The following is a 16,719-nucleotide window of genomic DNA, read 5'->3' as shown; positions in this document are numbered from 1 at the left end:
TGTTCTCTAGTGAGTGTGATTTGTTTGAATTTTTCTTAGGAAGATTATTCCGTAGAAGGGTCTAGAAGGCCATTAGAAAGATAAAAACGTTTCCATGCATCTTCAGTGCGTAAACCCATTCCCCAGTGGCCCGTGTGCACCAAACACCGTGACAAGAGGGGGGATACAGACATCTTCGCGGAAGCTCGAGGTGCCATGGTTGGTCTGCCTCCTCGTTTTTAAGTCATCATTGACCACAGGCACTGAATTATTTAGCTGCTCACTTTTAATAAAGCTTTTCCCCTTTCGGTAAATGTGGAGTTTTAGCTACTTAGGCCTAGCATGTTTTTGTTCACCTAAAATCTTTAAATGAGTCTCTAAATGCTGCAGAATCCGCTGGGAGTTAGAAGTGAGTAGTCAAACAATTCAGTTTTTATAGGCACTACAGACTATCGCAAGGAAAAAGAAAGGTAACTGGGGAGGGGGAAAAAAAACAAATATAGAACCCTCAAGTCAATGGTAATATTTTAAAGTTGCATGTGTTAACTGTCAATTTTTCCTATCCATCATGGATCTTCGTAGGCAACCTTTATTTTTTCTCTTAAATACACAGTGCTTTCAATCACAAAACGCAGTTTTGTATACATTGCCTCATTTGAACCGCACAGGTACCTTTTTAAGCCTTACAGCAGGGCTCGCCTTCTGCTCTGATCCAATGGGATTCAGGTGAGTGCAGCCAGGTCCGGGAGGCTGGTACCTGCCAGCACTGTCACCTCCATGCCAGAGCAGCCTCTCTGGTTTACCCCAGTGTGCTTCATTTTTTACTTTTATTTATTTATTTATTTATTTTGCATGTGCCATAATGTGGGAAAGGATGGGAAGCCCTGTGAGACACCACTGCTATCCCACCATGCAGAAAAAGAGATGGGCTCCGGGAAATAAGGAGATTGCCGAAGGTCACAGAGCTGGCTGGGGATAGAAGCCATGACTCTACTCTGCATTTCTGATTCCAACATCACATGTGTTCCCTCTCTCACACCATGCCACCTCTCAGCTTTGCACTTCCAAGTTGGTCTAAAACTAAGTCCCACAGAGGGGACCAAATCAACTTTAAGATATAAATATCCATGGAAAGCTAGCATAGCCCAGTGGTTAAAAACAATGACTCAGGGGTGGTGAAGGCCTGGGGCGGGGGACAGGGGCAGGCTGGAAAAGGTCAATGGGTGGGAGGCGGGGGAGGGAGACATAGGTAATATTTTAAACAATAAGATTTTTTTTTAATAAAAATAAACAATAACTCTGGGACCAGGTTGCCTGGGTTTGAATCCCTTACACACTTGCCCAAGGTGTGTCCTTGGGCAAGTCACTTAACCTCCATGTGCCTCAGTTTCCTCCTCTGTAAAATGGGGGTAATTACCCCGCTCTCAGGGAGGTTGGGTTGACATGAGTTGGTAAATGTAAAATGCTTGGGACAGTGCCTGGTTTACGGTTATTATTACACACATTGGGTGCATCCACTTTCTGAGGGAAGAATCAGATCTTACTCTCCAGAGTGGTAGGCGGGAGGTTTGCTTGCTGGTCCTTGGGCAGCTGGCAAGAGCAGCTGAGCAATTGTTGGATGATCCCTGGACTCATTCGCTTAAAGTCCTCCTTAGAAATAGGCGAGAGGCTGTTCTGTAGAAATATCTCCGCAAGTTGCCCGGCAGAGAAGCAGGTCTGTGTGGGAAAAACACACGTTGTTACTAACCTCAGTACGCGAACTCACCATCAATTGCCATGCTAGCTAACACGGACGCACGAAGCTGTAGCATTGAGCAATTACATGCCAGCTGGTTGACACAGCATTTGTCAACTGACATCTCTTCTCCACAAACACTATTGAAATCACTGTTTTTGTCTACTGATACTTACCTAAATCTTTGCAATTTTTATATTGTATAGACATATTTATAAGAGATGAGGATTATCAATAAGCAGGTCTCTAAAAAATGCCACAAGGTATTTGTCTATCTCAAAAGTATTAAGGGTTCAGAAAATTACATTAAAAAGTTTTAATATGTGGGTGAGGGTGGTGCACAGTTCCATTGGCGCATTGAAATAAGACTCCATTACAATGCCTTTGTGATCTTTAGCTACAATCAGTCAGGTGTGTGTGTGTTTTTTAATCAGTAATTTAAAAGGCTTGTCTCTTCAGAGCCCATTATCTTCTCCCTTCTGTTCCCCTCTGCCTATATCTATTATTTTTCAGACTGGCCTTTTTTCTTATAGAAAACACCTGGACATATAAGCCCCAACAGTGAAGCGAACTTTCAGTCCCAAAATCCAAGACTGAATTGGTTCTGCAAGTCCTGACAGAGACCTGATGGCTTCAGCAGAGCCACAGAAGCGCCCTCTCGGGTCGGACCCCCATCCAGTTCAATCAGTTTTGCCCATGAGACAGGAGGTAGGATCATGCTGCTTAACCATGGCTGCCAGCCTCGTTCCTGTGGCAGAGGGAGGTGTCTCCCAGCAAGCAACTGGGCAAGAACTCCAAAAGGGATCTGCTACAAGAAGCAACATCAGAAAACGAAACTTGTGATTTTTTTTCCTTATCAAAAAAAAAAAAAATTAAAAAATCACCAGAGACTATTCTCTTTTGTATCATTTGTTACTAATGGGATATAATTATTTCATTAAAAGTACTGACAACCAAAAGAGAAACTAGCAAGAAACTTTTGGTAATGAACCCCCATAATAAATATTCTTATTGGAGGATGTCTAACTGGTAAATAAGAGTGGAGAGGAAAACATGAACAGAATGCCATGCATCTTTCTCCAGTTCATTGCCAAGAAATTGAATATTCTATTGTAAGCTCCTGTGCTCTTGATCTTTATTTGCTGTTTCTGTGCTATTTAGGTCATTGTTTTACATTTCTTCTTAAACCACACCATATATATATATATATATATATATATATATATATATATATATATATATTTAAATAAAATATAATAGGAAGGATCCTCAGATCTAGTCTCCTATCTTAGGGTCTCATCTAGAGGCACAAGGAAGGTGATATGTTGTGACAGAGGAGAAATGTAGAAGTTGTTTTGTTTATTTTGCATAGTTAGCACAAAAAATTATTATTATTGTTATTAGAAAATGCATGTCTTAAGTAATTTTTATAAAATAACCTTAGTCCCTAGTCAGTTTGGCTCTGTGCATAGAGCATTGGCCTGGGAACTGAAGGGTTCTGGGTTCGATTTCGGTCAAGGGTACGTACCTCGGTTGCAGGCTCCTCCCCAGCCTGAGCCCAGGACACACGCAGGAGGCAACCAATTGATGTGCTTCTCTCACGTCGATATTTCTCTCTGTCTTTCCTTCTACTCTCTCTAAAAATCAATGGAAAAATATCCTCACGTGAGGATTTAAAAGAAATAATAACCTTAGCCCTGGGAACTTTTAAAGAGACTTCACAAACAAGGATTAATATAAGCATTAACTCTTGTCACCTTCAGTTGACATAATAAGCACTGAAGGAGTCCGTTTAAATAGATACCTTTTAAGATAAAAGTAAAAAAGACTCAGAAATTTATTTTTTTTAAGTGTATAACAGTAAAACTACAGGATGCTGCCCAATCATGTATTCATCACTTATGGGAACAGCATTCAGCAATGTTAGGAATATGTGAGGAATTGTACTCCTTTAAAATACAGATTGTGCTCAATAAGAATATCTGAGATACAAATAACAAAACCAATTTTTATTTATTTAAATCAACGTTTCCTAAACAATAGCATAGTTGTTAAGGGCACTGAATACGCTATCAGGCAACCTATGTAAAAATCCTCAGTTCCTGTGAATTTAAGCAATTACTTATTAGCTCTATGCCTCCATTTCTCATCTGTAAGACATATTAATATAACCTAGCCTCTTATAGTTATAACTAGCAGCCCTGTGCACAGATCCATGTGCCAGTAGCTCTCTGCGGGGCTTGGCCACTTCGTGCCCACTGCCCAGAGGCTCTTTGCGGCTGGGCACGATGCTTGCCTCATCACTGTGGCGACAAAGCAAGCATTCTGCCAGGCCACTCACGCTGCCCACTCTCAGTGGTCGCGCTCCCTCCTATTCCCCCCATCACCCCGCAGATCTGGGGGACTCCAGTGGGGCTGAGGGAACTGGGTGCTGCCATCTTGGCGATGGAGTGATGGTTACTTTGCATATTACTCTTTTATTAGATAGGATAATTAAATGAGGCAATGTAGGTGAAATAGCAGCGTCTAATACATAGTAAGTACTCAATATATGTAAGCTATTACCCTAGAACATCAAATTTTTTCTATTTTAAATGATTAGGGCAGGGGAGGATTCCATGGTCAAAGTTTGAGAAATGCTAGACTAAATAAGAATAAAGGAGTTTATTTACTAAAGGACTTCCTAAAACAGTGCAATGTGTTATCTCTAGTATTTCCCAAGCTCATTTGACCATAGCACCCATTTTTAAGAAGCATCACAGTACACTAGTGAATGTATTTTGGAATACAACTTTAAGAAATATGGATATGTTTATAAGAGTATATATCACCTTTTCTCAAAAGCCATTTCAGTGCTACCTATCATACAAATATTTCTCTGTTGCTCACAGCCCAAAGTAATTTATTTATATTCTAATCTAAATTAATCTAATCTAAGTTTAAAGTATTCATCCACTAGTATTGTAAGTATTTGTGTAATGTCTATATCCTCCCACTACCCTCTATGCCTGCAAGCTCCATAGGAGGTGTTCCTGTTTTTGTTCAATTCCATATCCCTAATGCCCACAATAGTGATTGGCACATAGTAAAGGCTTAAATTAATTATTCAATTATTCAACATAGACCCAAGGGAGGAAAGAGTAATACTAGTATATCTTATCCTCTTAAATATCTTGGTCTCATGTTTATGTTTGCAGAGAACCACTTACAGTAGGGGGGGAAATGAACATTCTGTGGAAATAAAATATTCTTACATTTAAGAAAAGTACATATTATCATTTAATTTTTCTACAACTCTTATGCCACTTTCAGAGCTGGGATTTCTTTGACAGTGGCAAATGGAGATATAAGAGGAATAATGACAATACCTGATCCCAGGAAACTGGACCGTCCAATGGCTCTTGGTTCGTGGACACAGATAGATTAGGGAAACTCCTATCATGAATTGTTACATTGTTTTTATTCCTTTGAAGCTGATGGACTTGGTCTTTTCTATTACAGGTACCTTTGGTCCATAGAGTGTTGAGAAGTTGGTCTAGTTCTAGAAATTTTATAAAAAGTCAGTGTCACATAGAATAAAGACAGGTCAATTTCGTAACCAACACAATTTCACATGACCACAGCATTGATATTTTATTATGTTCTAATGATATTTTATTATGTTCTAATAAAAAAAAGATTTTATTTTGAACAATAATAAATAACATTTGTACTTCACATGGATATTAGTTCCTGCACAAGATCTTGGCTAAGCTTTGGGGCACATATATATGGTGGGAACATCTTTGTAAGTTTGAAGTTTGGTTCAGCCCCAAAACTTAGCCAAGATCTTGTGAAGGAACCAATATCCATATATATCTTGGAAAAGATGAAATAAGCAATTCCACCAATGGAGTGCCAATGGTGTTCCCTATAAAAATGTAAATAAAAGATGAAACTGGTCCAATCCTTAGAAAATGTATTCCCCTGAGGCACTACATAACTTTAAGTTGATTAAAAACTTTAATGTACTTAAATCAATCAAATTATTTTTCTCTTAAGTGTTCATGCAGAAAAGAAAAAGGAAATGAAAAAATGTTGAGGTTGTAGAGACAAACTAGAACTTCTTTGCTAATACTATTGTGGTATGGTTACTAGTTCATAGATTATAGTTAAGTTTCCCTTGGTACAGCCATCAGCTTCTACAAATTGATACAGAGAATAATTACATATAATGGTGAAATTCTTTGAATTTATCCATATTTTTACTTGTAAATAAAATATCTCTTGTATATTCCTAAGTGTTGCCATTACTGGTAGAAAAAAACTTCAAACTAATGTTACTACAATATTTTATTTTAAACAACCAGTTTTCCACAAAAAAATCATGAGGCTTGTGAAGAAATGGGAAAATGTGATGCAGAGTCAGGGGAGGAAATGTTAATAATAAGTCTTTGAGTAATCCTAGATATTAAATTTAGCGAAGATTCAAAGCATCTATTATATAAGTATGTTAGAAGAACTAAAGAATTAAATAAAATTATGACAACAATAAATCAACAAAGCAAATTTCAATAAGGAGATAAACATCATGTGAAAGTTCAAATGAAAATTTTGGAGTTAGAGAATACAATAATTGAAATGAAAAAGTCACTGGAGTAGCTCACAGCATATTTGAGATTGTAGAAGGAAGAATCATTGAACTTGAAGACAAATTAATAGAAATAATTCAATCTGAAGAAGAGAGGGGGAAAAAGAGATTTTTTAAGAAAAAGAAAAAGTCTAGCCCTGGCTTTTGTTCAAAGGTTTCATCCGATATCAAGTAGGATAATAACAAAATGACACACACACATTATAGTTGAACTGTTTAAGGTCAAAGATAAAGATAAATCTTAAAAATGGTAAGAAACAAAAAAAATGACCCATCACATAAGAGGGGACATCAGTACAATTAGTACCTGATTTCCCATCCAAACAATGGAGTCCAAAATGTATGGACTCATATGCAGAGTGCTGGAAGAAAAATAATCTCAATAAAAAAATTTATATCCAGCAAAACTATACTTCAAAACAGAAGGTGAAATAAAATCATCCCCAGGCAAACAATTAATGGGAAAATTCGTTGATAGCAGATCTGCCTTACAATAAATACTAAATGAATTACTAAACACTACAGGTGAAAAGAAATGATTCCAAATGGAAAATTGAGTCCACAGAAAGAAATGAATGCCATTGAAAATGTGAATATATGGGTTAATATAAGACTCTTAATTTTTTTTTCTCCTTTGTTCTCTGAGCTCAATGAGAAAATAATACAGGATTTTTTTGGAGTGGTGAATAAACAATACCATATATAGATGATGTATTATAAAATTATACACCTGAAACATGATTTTATTAATTATATAGAAATATAATTATGTCACCCCAATAAATTCAATTTAAAGAAAACCTATTTGAAAAAAATAACAACAAAAATAGACATACAAGTCCAAAAAGCACAGATTCCCAAATAAGGTTAACCCATAGAGGCCCACACTAAGACACATTATAATTAAAATGCCAGAAGTTAAAGACAGAGATAATCTTAAAAGAAGCAAGAGGAAAACATTAGTTATCTATAATGGAATTCCCATAATACTGTTAGGTGGGAAGGAAGTGGAAAGAAATATTCAAAGAGATAGAAAGCAAGAACATACAAATAAGATTACTCTACTCGGCAAAATTATCATGTAGATCAGAAGGGTGTATAAAGGGCTTCCAAGAGAAGAAAAAGCTAAAGGAGTTTATCACCACCAAACCAGTATTACATGTAATGTTAAAGGGTCTTCTTTAAGAAGAAGAAGAAAGATCAGAAATGTGAATAATAAAATGGCAATAAATAGTTATCTATCAACAATTTTATCTAAAAAATATATATGAACAAGCAGAACAGAAACAGAGTAATGGATATAGAGAACATTTTGACAGTTGCCAGATGGGAGGGGGGGTTAGGAAGATGGGTGATACTGAGTATCTCTTATGAGAAATTACAATATTTAGGTGCTTTAACCAGAATACGTAATGATTAATATTTAAACAACTGGCCTTAACCTTACAGCATAGCTTACCTCTAACTGTATTTTGTATTATAATATGAGTCTCTTTCATTTTTTTTTTTTTTGGAGTGATCAAGCCCTCCAGTGGCATAGACTTTTCATTAAAGTACTTGAAAAATGGAATCATTGCATGCCTTCCTCTGAAATGGAAATTTTATTGCTACAATTTCTCAACTCCTGGTTTTCATATCAAAATTATTTTCAGGATAACATGCCTTTCCTAGTTTCTTTCCTACTTATGACAGCTAGGTAACATGGTTTTATTGTATTTCAACTTTCATTTTAACACAAAATATAAATAAGTTGTAGAAAAACACATTTGTTGCTGAAACAGGTTTGGTTCAGTGGATAAAGCATTAGCCTGCAGACTGAAGGGTCCCAGGTTTGATTCTGGTCAAGGGCACATATCTTGGTTGCTGGCACATCCCCAGTGGGGGGTGTGCAGGAGGCAGCTGATCGATGTTTCTCTCTCATCGATGTTTCTAACTCTATCTGTCTCTCTTCCTCTCTGTAAAAAATCAATAAAATATATTTTTCTAAAAAGAAAAACACATCTGTCATTCAATTTGTTGTGCAAACATGTCTAGAGAAAGATCAACACTGAATTGTATGGCTACTAGTTCTTAATCCCTTCTTTCAAAATTGGGAGATTTATACAGATCATGAGGGTATTGTTGATCCCTTAGTAAATTCGTGTTTTCCTTTCCATTATGTTTTCTTTCCTTCCTAAAAGGAAGTGCATTGGCAGCAGCACCAGCTATTATACAACACACCAGGACCCCTTGGTGTGCAAAGTTGGGCATTTTGATGCAGATTCAAAAAATAAGTCCTTTCACTTTTAATGTCTTGTCAAGAACAAATAAATCTGAAAAACAGATATTCTGATTCTATTCCTGGCATCTTGGAGCCCCAAATACCTGGCAGTCATGGATGTAGCCAAAACAGATATTTTATATTACTTTTATTTAAAATTAAAATGCCTACTTTTATGGTTACAAGTACACTGCTACCAATGCTTTTGCACCATTTGGCAATCTACACAATATTTTGCCACCCCTGCCTCAGCACTATGTACTAAATAGGAAAGTGTTCAGTCACTGCCATGGCAGATCATTAAAAACTCTCCCCTTGGCTCCATATTTATGATTTCATCACCCCTGCTGAAATGAGCTAAGTTCATATTTTTGCTTCAGCATCACATAAATATTATCATAGTATGCTTGTTAAAAAGGTCACCAGAGCTGCCATACTACAAGCTAAGATAAAAATGGTATGTAAAATGTGCCTGGACAAATTTAGTCACCGAAAGCATCAGTTTTCTTTTGACACATTTTGTTTAGTAGGTGTGACTTGGAAGTTAAATTAATAAAAAATAAATAAAAAAATAAAAATCCTTACCCGATAGGTGAAGAGTATTTGTACTGTTCAAGGAACCAAAAATATATTCTGTAAAATAGTCTGGGGAAGGTAAGTTTCTTTGCCCCAGACATACACCTTGAAGAGATAAAGCAATGATTGTTGCCGCCAACTGAGGAAGCGTATTTTCATCGGCACCGTCACTGCTTAGTATTCCAGACTTTTTCTGCAGCATTTTGGTTTCCATGCACTGAAATCAGATACCAAGTAAGATGAAAATGTTAACCTCCGAAGGCATTTTGATTAAAATGTCTCTGGGATTTCCCCAAGGACCAGGACTAGTTCTTCATCTAAAAGAGGATTAAATTATCTGTGGAAATATGGCTACCATTGTTTTCTAGTCTGAGATATACCTCTGTTTGGAAAATACTTGCTTATCTAACATTTCTCATTACTCCTACAAAGATGTGTCTTCTCCATGATCTCTTGTTTTTACTATTTACATCCTTTCATTTGGTGGATTCTCTCCAGCTTCAGGTACAGCCTGCAGTAATGACTTTCAAATCTCTGTTCCTGAGCTTGAATTTACACTGGTTCTGCTGCCTTGTATCATCACAGAGCACATCCCTTTTTATAGTTGCCTTTAGTCTCAAGCTCAGTGTGTGCTGATCACAAATCAAAGATAGCATAGTGTCTGGGTTCTTTGAACTACCATGGGACATAGGACATATGAAATACGATCTTTTTCATGCATATAGCAATTTTCCTCATTTAAAATATGAGCTCCCCAAAGGCTTGAATTTCTTTTTACTTTGTATATCAATACCATTCCTATTTATTTATTTATTTATTTATTTTTAAAATACATTTTATTGATTTTTTTACAGAGAGAAAGAGAGAGGGATAGAGAGTTAGAAACATCGATGAGAGAGAATCATCGATCAGCCGCCTCCTGCACACCCCCCACTGGGGATGTGCCTGCAACCAAGGTACATGCCCTTGACCGGAATCCAATCCTGGGCCTTCCAGTCCGCAGGCCGATGCTCTATCCACTGAGCCAAACTGGTTTCGGCCCCATTCATTTATTTAAATATATATTTAGTGCCTACCATGTGACAGATACTATGCTGAATTCATTACATATACACTGTCTTTTTATTCTCCCAAAACTCCATCCAATGGATAATTCTTTTCACAGATTACCTAGCCAAGAAAGAATAGAGTCCCAATTTATACTTAGATTTGACTCCACAGCCCTTGTTCTTCAATACTCTTCCTCTTGTATGTGGAAACAGATTGATCCCTAGGCAGTTTGGCTCAGTGGTTAGAGTGTCAGCCTGCAGACTGAAGGGTCCTGGGTTCAAGGCTGGTCAAGTGCACATATCTCGGTTGCAGGCTCAATCCCTGGCCCCAGTAAGGGCATGTGTGGGAAGTAACTAATTGATATGTCTCAATTCAATGTCTCTGTCTCTCCCCCTCCCTTCCATTCTCTCTAAAAATCAATTGGGGGGGGGGGTGGAAATCCTTGGATGAGGATTAACAGCAACAGAAAAGAAATAGATTGAAACCTAGAATGGTAATGGGACTTTTATATCATCAAAGGAAGTTCCATAGCATAAGGTTTGGGACAGACAGATAAGGCTTTACTACTATCTCTGCTATTCTATTAATAATACATACCTAGGTTTCCGGTTTGGTGTGGGGTGCATACAGGAGGCAACTGATCTATGTTTCTCTCTACCATCATTGTTTCTCTCTCTAAAAATCAATAAAAATGTATTTTTAAAATAAAAGAATGAGAGAGAAGAAAGATAGTTCCCTCATGAAGCTCGGCTATAAGGAAAAGGAGAAAGTCAGTTCATCAAGAGAAGAATCAAGAGGAGATCATTGTGTCTATGTTGCATTCTTGCGACATAGGACAAGGAGTGAAAAGTGCCAATTGGATTTTTTTTTAAGTTTGTCATTGCTGAGCTTGGCAAGAGTATATTCATATCTGTGGTAGAGAGCAGCCTGAAAGACTGAATCAGCAACCCAACTTTGGATAAATTTGAAGAAGTAGCCAGAAGTTCCATGGATAAAAAAAAAACAAAAAACTGAAGTAACAGATAGTATAAACCTCATAGAGCTGTGCTTTATCCGTGGAGGTTGTAAAGAGTAGCAGTCTCAATGTGACATTGAGAAGAAAGAACTCAATTTCCAACCAACATTTCCAACCCCAAAATCCTTAGGATGTGGTCATGATGCCTGTTCCCCAGGCAGGGCTAGTGGAGAACTGGTTAGATCCCTGCTCATCTGCCATGGAAGTGGCAGAACATGGAAAGAGCAGAGAGAGATGGGAGCATTAAAAGACTGATTCAGGAAGGTAAAGCAGAGTAGTAGGACAAAAGAGAATGAAGAAATGGAGGGACGATTATTCTTTGGGCTACTGGGTGGTTGACTGGATTAGAGTACTAGGTTGTCAAGTTGTTTCTCTTGGTGAGCTGATTAAAACCCACCGAGAGCAGCTCTCAGTGGTTTGACCTATGGAGGTTGAGTTCTGTGCAGATCAAGACCCGTAAATGCTACCGTAGTAGTTGTGGGCCTGGCCTGCCAGCACCCTTTAGTTGGAGAGAGCAGCTTCCTGCAGTGAGGTGTCAACAGGCCTCCTGTGCAAGTCTGGTTGACTGACTTCCTAGCCCCTGTGAATGGGCTAAAGTACTCTTCCCGGGAACTGGAGACAGTGGTTTCCTCCAGCTGGTAATTGTTCTAAGGCCTTGCAAAGGGTTACGCCTCAATAAGAGCTCAGTTCTTTTTGACTGGATAAAGCAGGTCTACACATAATATTGGATTATTTTATTCTGCTCTAGGAATGTTTAATCTCACTAACACTTGGGAGCCCAGGTATATGCAGTATATGTTGGAGGGGAAAAAACAGAAATCTGTATTAAATATACACATATCACCTGCTTTTTAAAATCTGGGTTTCCATTTAATCTGCATCAAAAGGCAATAACAGGATGACTAAAATTCTAGTGCCTAATCCGAACTGACCTTGTGTTATATAAATGTTGCAGTGAAGAAATTATATGTAGGAACACCTCCTTATTTAAGTAAAACAAACAATCAAACAAAAGACCCAAAACTGAATTGTTTGAAGAAACCCTATTTTTAAAAACGTATTTATAGCAAATTGCAGACATATATGCCGGCCTCTAAGCAGCAACATGATTGCACTAATAACTTTGGGCTCCTGAGAGACAGAATTGCGGTCAAAAACTAAATTCACTTCTACATGTCATAGTCTGAATGTTTGTGTTCCCCAAAAATTTATATGATGAACTCCTAATCCCTAATGTGATGGTATTAGGAGGTGGGGGCCTCTAGAAAGTTATTAGGTCATGAGGGCGACGTTCTCCTGAATGGGATTAGTGCCCTTATAAAAGTACCCTGGAGAGCTTCCTGCCCCTTCCATTATATGAGGATATAATGTGAAGATGGCATCTTGAACCAGGGGGAAGTCCTCACCAGACACTGAATCTGTCTAGCTCCTTGATCCTGGATTTCCCACTATCCAACACTGTGATTTTTCATAGTTTCTGTTGTATAGAAGCCACCCAGTTTATGACATTCTTGTTATAGCAACTCACATGCCAATAAATATTTTCAAGAGAAAAAAACAAACATGTTTCTTCACACTCTTCTAAATGTGGTGGTAGCTTCTCAGCTAGTTCTTTCAGAAAATATGCTTTTGAAAAACTTTTTTTATGATCAGAGAAATTTATCTGCTGAAACGTCACACCACAAAGAGGAAAGCAAAATGGTAATTGGCAGGCCAGCTTCTGCCGGGATAGAAATGAAGGCAACAAGAGAGCAGGGTCCCTTTCCTAACAGTAGGAACTGAAGGGGAAGAAATGTTGTTGAAGGGACCCCTGAACATATGCAGCATGAATCAACAGCCACAAAAGACATAAGATCTGTGCTGACTGTCATGAATGATGCTTTATACAAGCATCGTCTTTGGTAAAATAACTACTAAATTCATGTCTCTCAAACTGGTCTGCCTTCTCCTTCCCTGCCTGGAAGGCAAGGTAAATAGACACAGTGCCCTGACCACCATGGGTCAATCCTTGGAGATTGATTGAAAGTGGCTACACACACTGTCATGCTCAGTGTGGGAGCTCAGGAAAAAAGAGCTGCCCAGTTCCTGGCCTGCCCACCCACCCACCTACCCAACTTCTGGCTCACACTCATCTTAAAACAATTAGTCACTACATTTCCCATTTTAGACTTAGATTTTTAAATTATGTCACTTAACAACCATATCTAAAAAACACAAATGCTTATTTCCCTTAGAAATCCTTGAATGTCTCAGGAATAAAGGGATGAAAAATCAGGCTCTGAGACTGAATCTTAGGAGCAGAGTCAGTGAGCAATTGTGCCTTCCTTACCCGGCTTCCAGAAGTGTCAAAGTGCTGCCTGGTGAGAGCCAGGATATCTTCTGTCTCGTTCTGAGACAGGAAATAGGAGTCTTCATCCTGCCTCAGGCTGAGGAGGCTGTGCAGGTAAAACTTAAACTCCTTGTTACTCATGCTGAGCTTTGAAGAACAGATCTCCTCCTGGTGAATAATGTAGTAGAGGAGGAGAAGAGAAACTCTCTGGACCACGTCCTCTCTGAGCTGATCTTCGAAGTTTCCTCCAGCAATTAGCAGCAGGGCATCTGGTTCAAAGCACTGGGGTGGGGGTAGGAGGGTGATGAGGAAGCATAAACAAAGACAAAAACAGAGACAAAACTCAGCCAATAGTCCTTCAACATTAATTACCACAGTTTCCATTGCTTATGACTCCACCAATAGGAGGGAAGGTTGAGTAGGCCCAATATCAGATTCAAATAAGCCACGGCTGGATTTTTATGGAACAATGACATCCTCCCAGAACATCCTTACTCCCTAAGAGTGGTCCCTCTATCTCCTCCTTCAGTGCCACAAGTTGTCCATTTGTTACCTTGAATAAAACCAGCTGACTCGTTGGTGTTGAAAGCATTGGCCCATTATATTTAGAATGAAATTGAAGCTCCTTATCATTGTCTCCTTGGTCTGGCTCCTGCCTCCCAGACATTACATTAGCTTCTCTCCACCTCTCTCAGCAAACTTCTATCCCTGTGATTCTGTCTGTCCATCACCCAGCTCTTTCCCACCATCTTTCAGGTCTTCTTATTCTCCTCACCTCCCTCATCTCAGCTTAAAGTGCCACTCCCTCCTGGATGAATCTAGAACACACTGTCTAAAGATGAAAGATTCATCTAGGAGGAAGATGAATCTAGAACACACTGTCTAAAGATGAAAGATTCATCTAGGAGGAAGATGAATCTAGAACACACTGTCTAAAGTTGAAAGCCCCCTCCTCCATCCCATGTTCTCCCACACAGTCCTGTTCAGTAGAAATAGAATGCAAGCCACAAATGTGAGCCATACATATCATTTAAATTTTCTAGTGGCCCCATTTTAAAAAGTAAAAAGGAATGGTGAAATTAATTCTAATAATATATTTTATTGATTTTTTCATCACTTATTTATTTCTGAAGTTTCTTTGCGCGAGATACAATAATTTCAACAAACATGCAATTTAAAATTTTTAAAAATGATAAATGAGCTATTTGGCATATCTACACTAATAAAAGAGGAAAATGCTAATCGACCTTACCTTTGCTATGCCCACAGCCAATCAGAGTAAGTATGCAAATTAACCCAGCAAAATGGAGGTTAATTTGCATACGCAGGCCTGAGCCAATGTGAAGCCTGCTACGTGGGGAAGAGGGGTGGCAGAAGGAGCTACTGGAGTGGTGCTCCAGACAGGGTGGCCCAGGAACGGGAATGTGCCAGCTCCCGGGCATCTGGGGAGCAGGGATGTGTTGGCTTCTGGGCAGCTGAGATGGGAAGTGGGGACTTGCTGGCTCCCAGGCGGCTGGGAGTGAAGCCAGAGATTTATTCTTGCACAAATATCATGCAACAGGCCTCAGAAAGGAAGGAGGGAGAAAGAGATAGAAACAACAATAATAAGAGAGAATCTTGATTGGCTGCCTCCCTCATGCCCCCTACTGGGGATTGAGCCCACAACTGAGGCATGTGCCCTTGACCAGAATCCAAACTGGGACCCTTGAGTCGACAGGCCAATGTTCTATCCACTGAGACAAACCAGCTAGGGCTGTTTGGCATTATCTTTGCCATGGTAAGTCTTTGCAATCGGGCACGTATTCCGAACTGACCAGCCTGTCACAGCTCAGGTGAGTCACATAGCAAGTGCCCAAGAGCCAAGTTGTGGCAGATATGGCACACACCACTTTTTTATCTTCTTCATGGCACTAGGATTCTAAAACTACATTGTCTACTTGTTTTTTCCCTCTTTCCCCAACTGGCCCATTAAGTCTGGATTTTGTCTGCTTTGTGCACAATTCAGCCTCAGCATCTAGCACAATGCCTGGCAATGACAAGGTGTGAAGATGGAATGCATGAATGCCATCTGTCCTTTATCCTACGTAGGAGAATTGCTAAAAATTTTTTCCATGATGTTTGATTCATTTCACAGCCTATACAGACCCTGGCTCATCTAATCTGGCAAAAGAAGGTGTTTGGGGGATGTGGTGGAACACTGAGGGAAAAGATAGACACAGAGGTTGTTGAGAGGAAGCTTTCCCAGCAAGACAGGAGCTGCCTTTCCTGAGAATCCTCCGGGGACCCTAGAAGCAGCACATTGCAGGGCACCAGGCTCAGCCTAAAAGTATCGAGGGATACAAGGCCTGAGGGATACAAGGTTTGCCCCACTGTGGGACAATTTATTATATCCTTTTAAAAATTGAGATATCCTATAATACATAATAAAGAGGTAATACGCAAATTGACCCTCACATTCTCATATCGTAAGATGGTCACTACAAGATGGCCACCCCCATGTTGTCACAAGATAGCCACCCTCATGTCATCACAAGATGGCCAGCAGGGGAGGGCAATTGGGGGCAATTAGGCCAGCAGGGAAGCAGTTAGGTGTTAACCAGGCCAGCAGGGGAGTGGTTAGGGGGTGATCAGGCTGACAGGCAGAAGCAATTAGGGGGAATAAGGCAGGCAAGTAGGTGAATGGTTAGGAGCCAGCAGTCCTGGATTGTGAGAGGGATGTCCCAGATTGGAGAGGCTGCAGGCGGGCTGAGGGACACTCCCTCACCCCTGTGCACAAATTTTGTGCACTGGGCCTTTAGTAATTGACATATAACAGCCTATTAGTTTCAGGTGTATAACATAATGTTTGAATATTTATATATATTGCAAAATGATCACCCCATTACAACCCCAGGACTTATAACTGTAAGTTCGTATCACTGACCAAAGCATCTGAGTCACAAAGAAGTAAACCATCCATCTCTAAAGAAAATCATTAATCACATCTTCACAAGCCACAGGCTCCAATCTCTCCCCAACTCAACTGCAAGGAATGAGAACTCAGCAAACACAGGGACAGGCTTCCCAATAAGACCAACCCTTAAGATGAACATTAAGCCCCACCCCTGAAACCACAGTAGCCTTCCTGCTCCATAAGGAGTCCACG

The 16,719-nt window shown here is 39.3% G+C and overlaps 1 protein-coding gene across 6 annotated transcripts in view; it reads right to left on the bottom strand.

Annotated features, from left to right (window-relative positions):
- SLC39A12 (solute carrier family 39 member 12) overlaps window positions 1-16,719 on the bottom strand; it is a 60,615-nt gene that overhangs the window by 38,112 nt on the left and 5,784 nt on the right. For all 6 annotated transcript variants that reach the window (XM_084894658.1, XM_084894660.1, XM_084894656.1 and 3 more), the window contains exons 2-5: window positions 13,575-13,856; window positions 9,190-9,397; window positions 5,083-5,255; window positions 1,524-1,695 (exon numbers count right to left, since the gene is read on the bottom strand). In XM_084894658.1, the coding sequence (XP_084750784.1) occupies window positions 1,524-1,695; window positions 5,083-5,255; window positions 9,190-9,397; window positions 13,575-13,856 (835 nt within the window). The remainder of the gene's footprint in view (window positions 1-1,523; window positions 1,696-5,082; window positions 5,256-9,189; window positions 9,398-13,574; window positions 13,857-16,719) is intronic.

This window comes from Pipistrellus hanaki, assembly GCF_964339955.1.
Source record: "Pipistrellus hanaki genome assembly, chromosome: 1".
NCBI classification, from domain to species: Eukaryota; Metazoa; Chordata; class Mammalia; order Chiroptera; family Vespertilionidae; genus Pipistrellus; species Pipistrellus hanaki.
The sequence above is the reverse complement of the archived record's forward strand: the minus strand, read 5'-3'. Positions and strand labels throughout refer to the sequence as shown.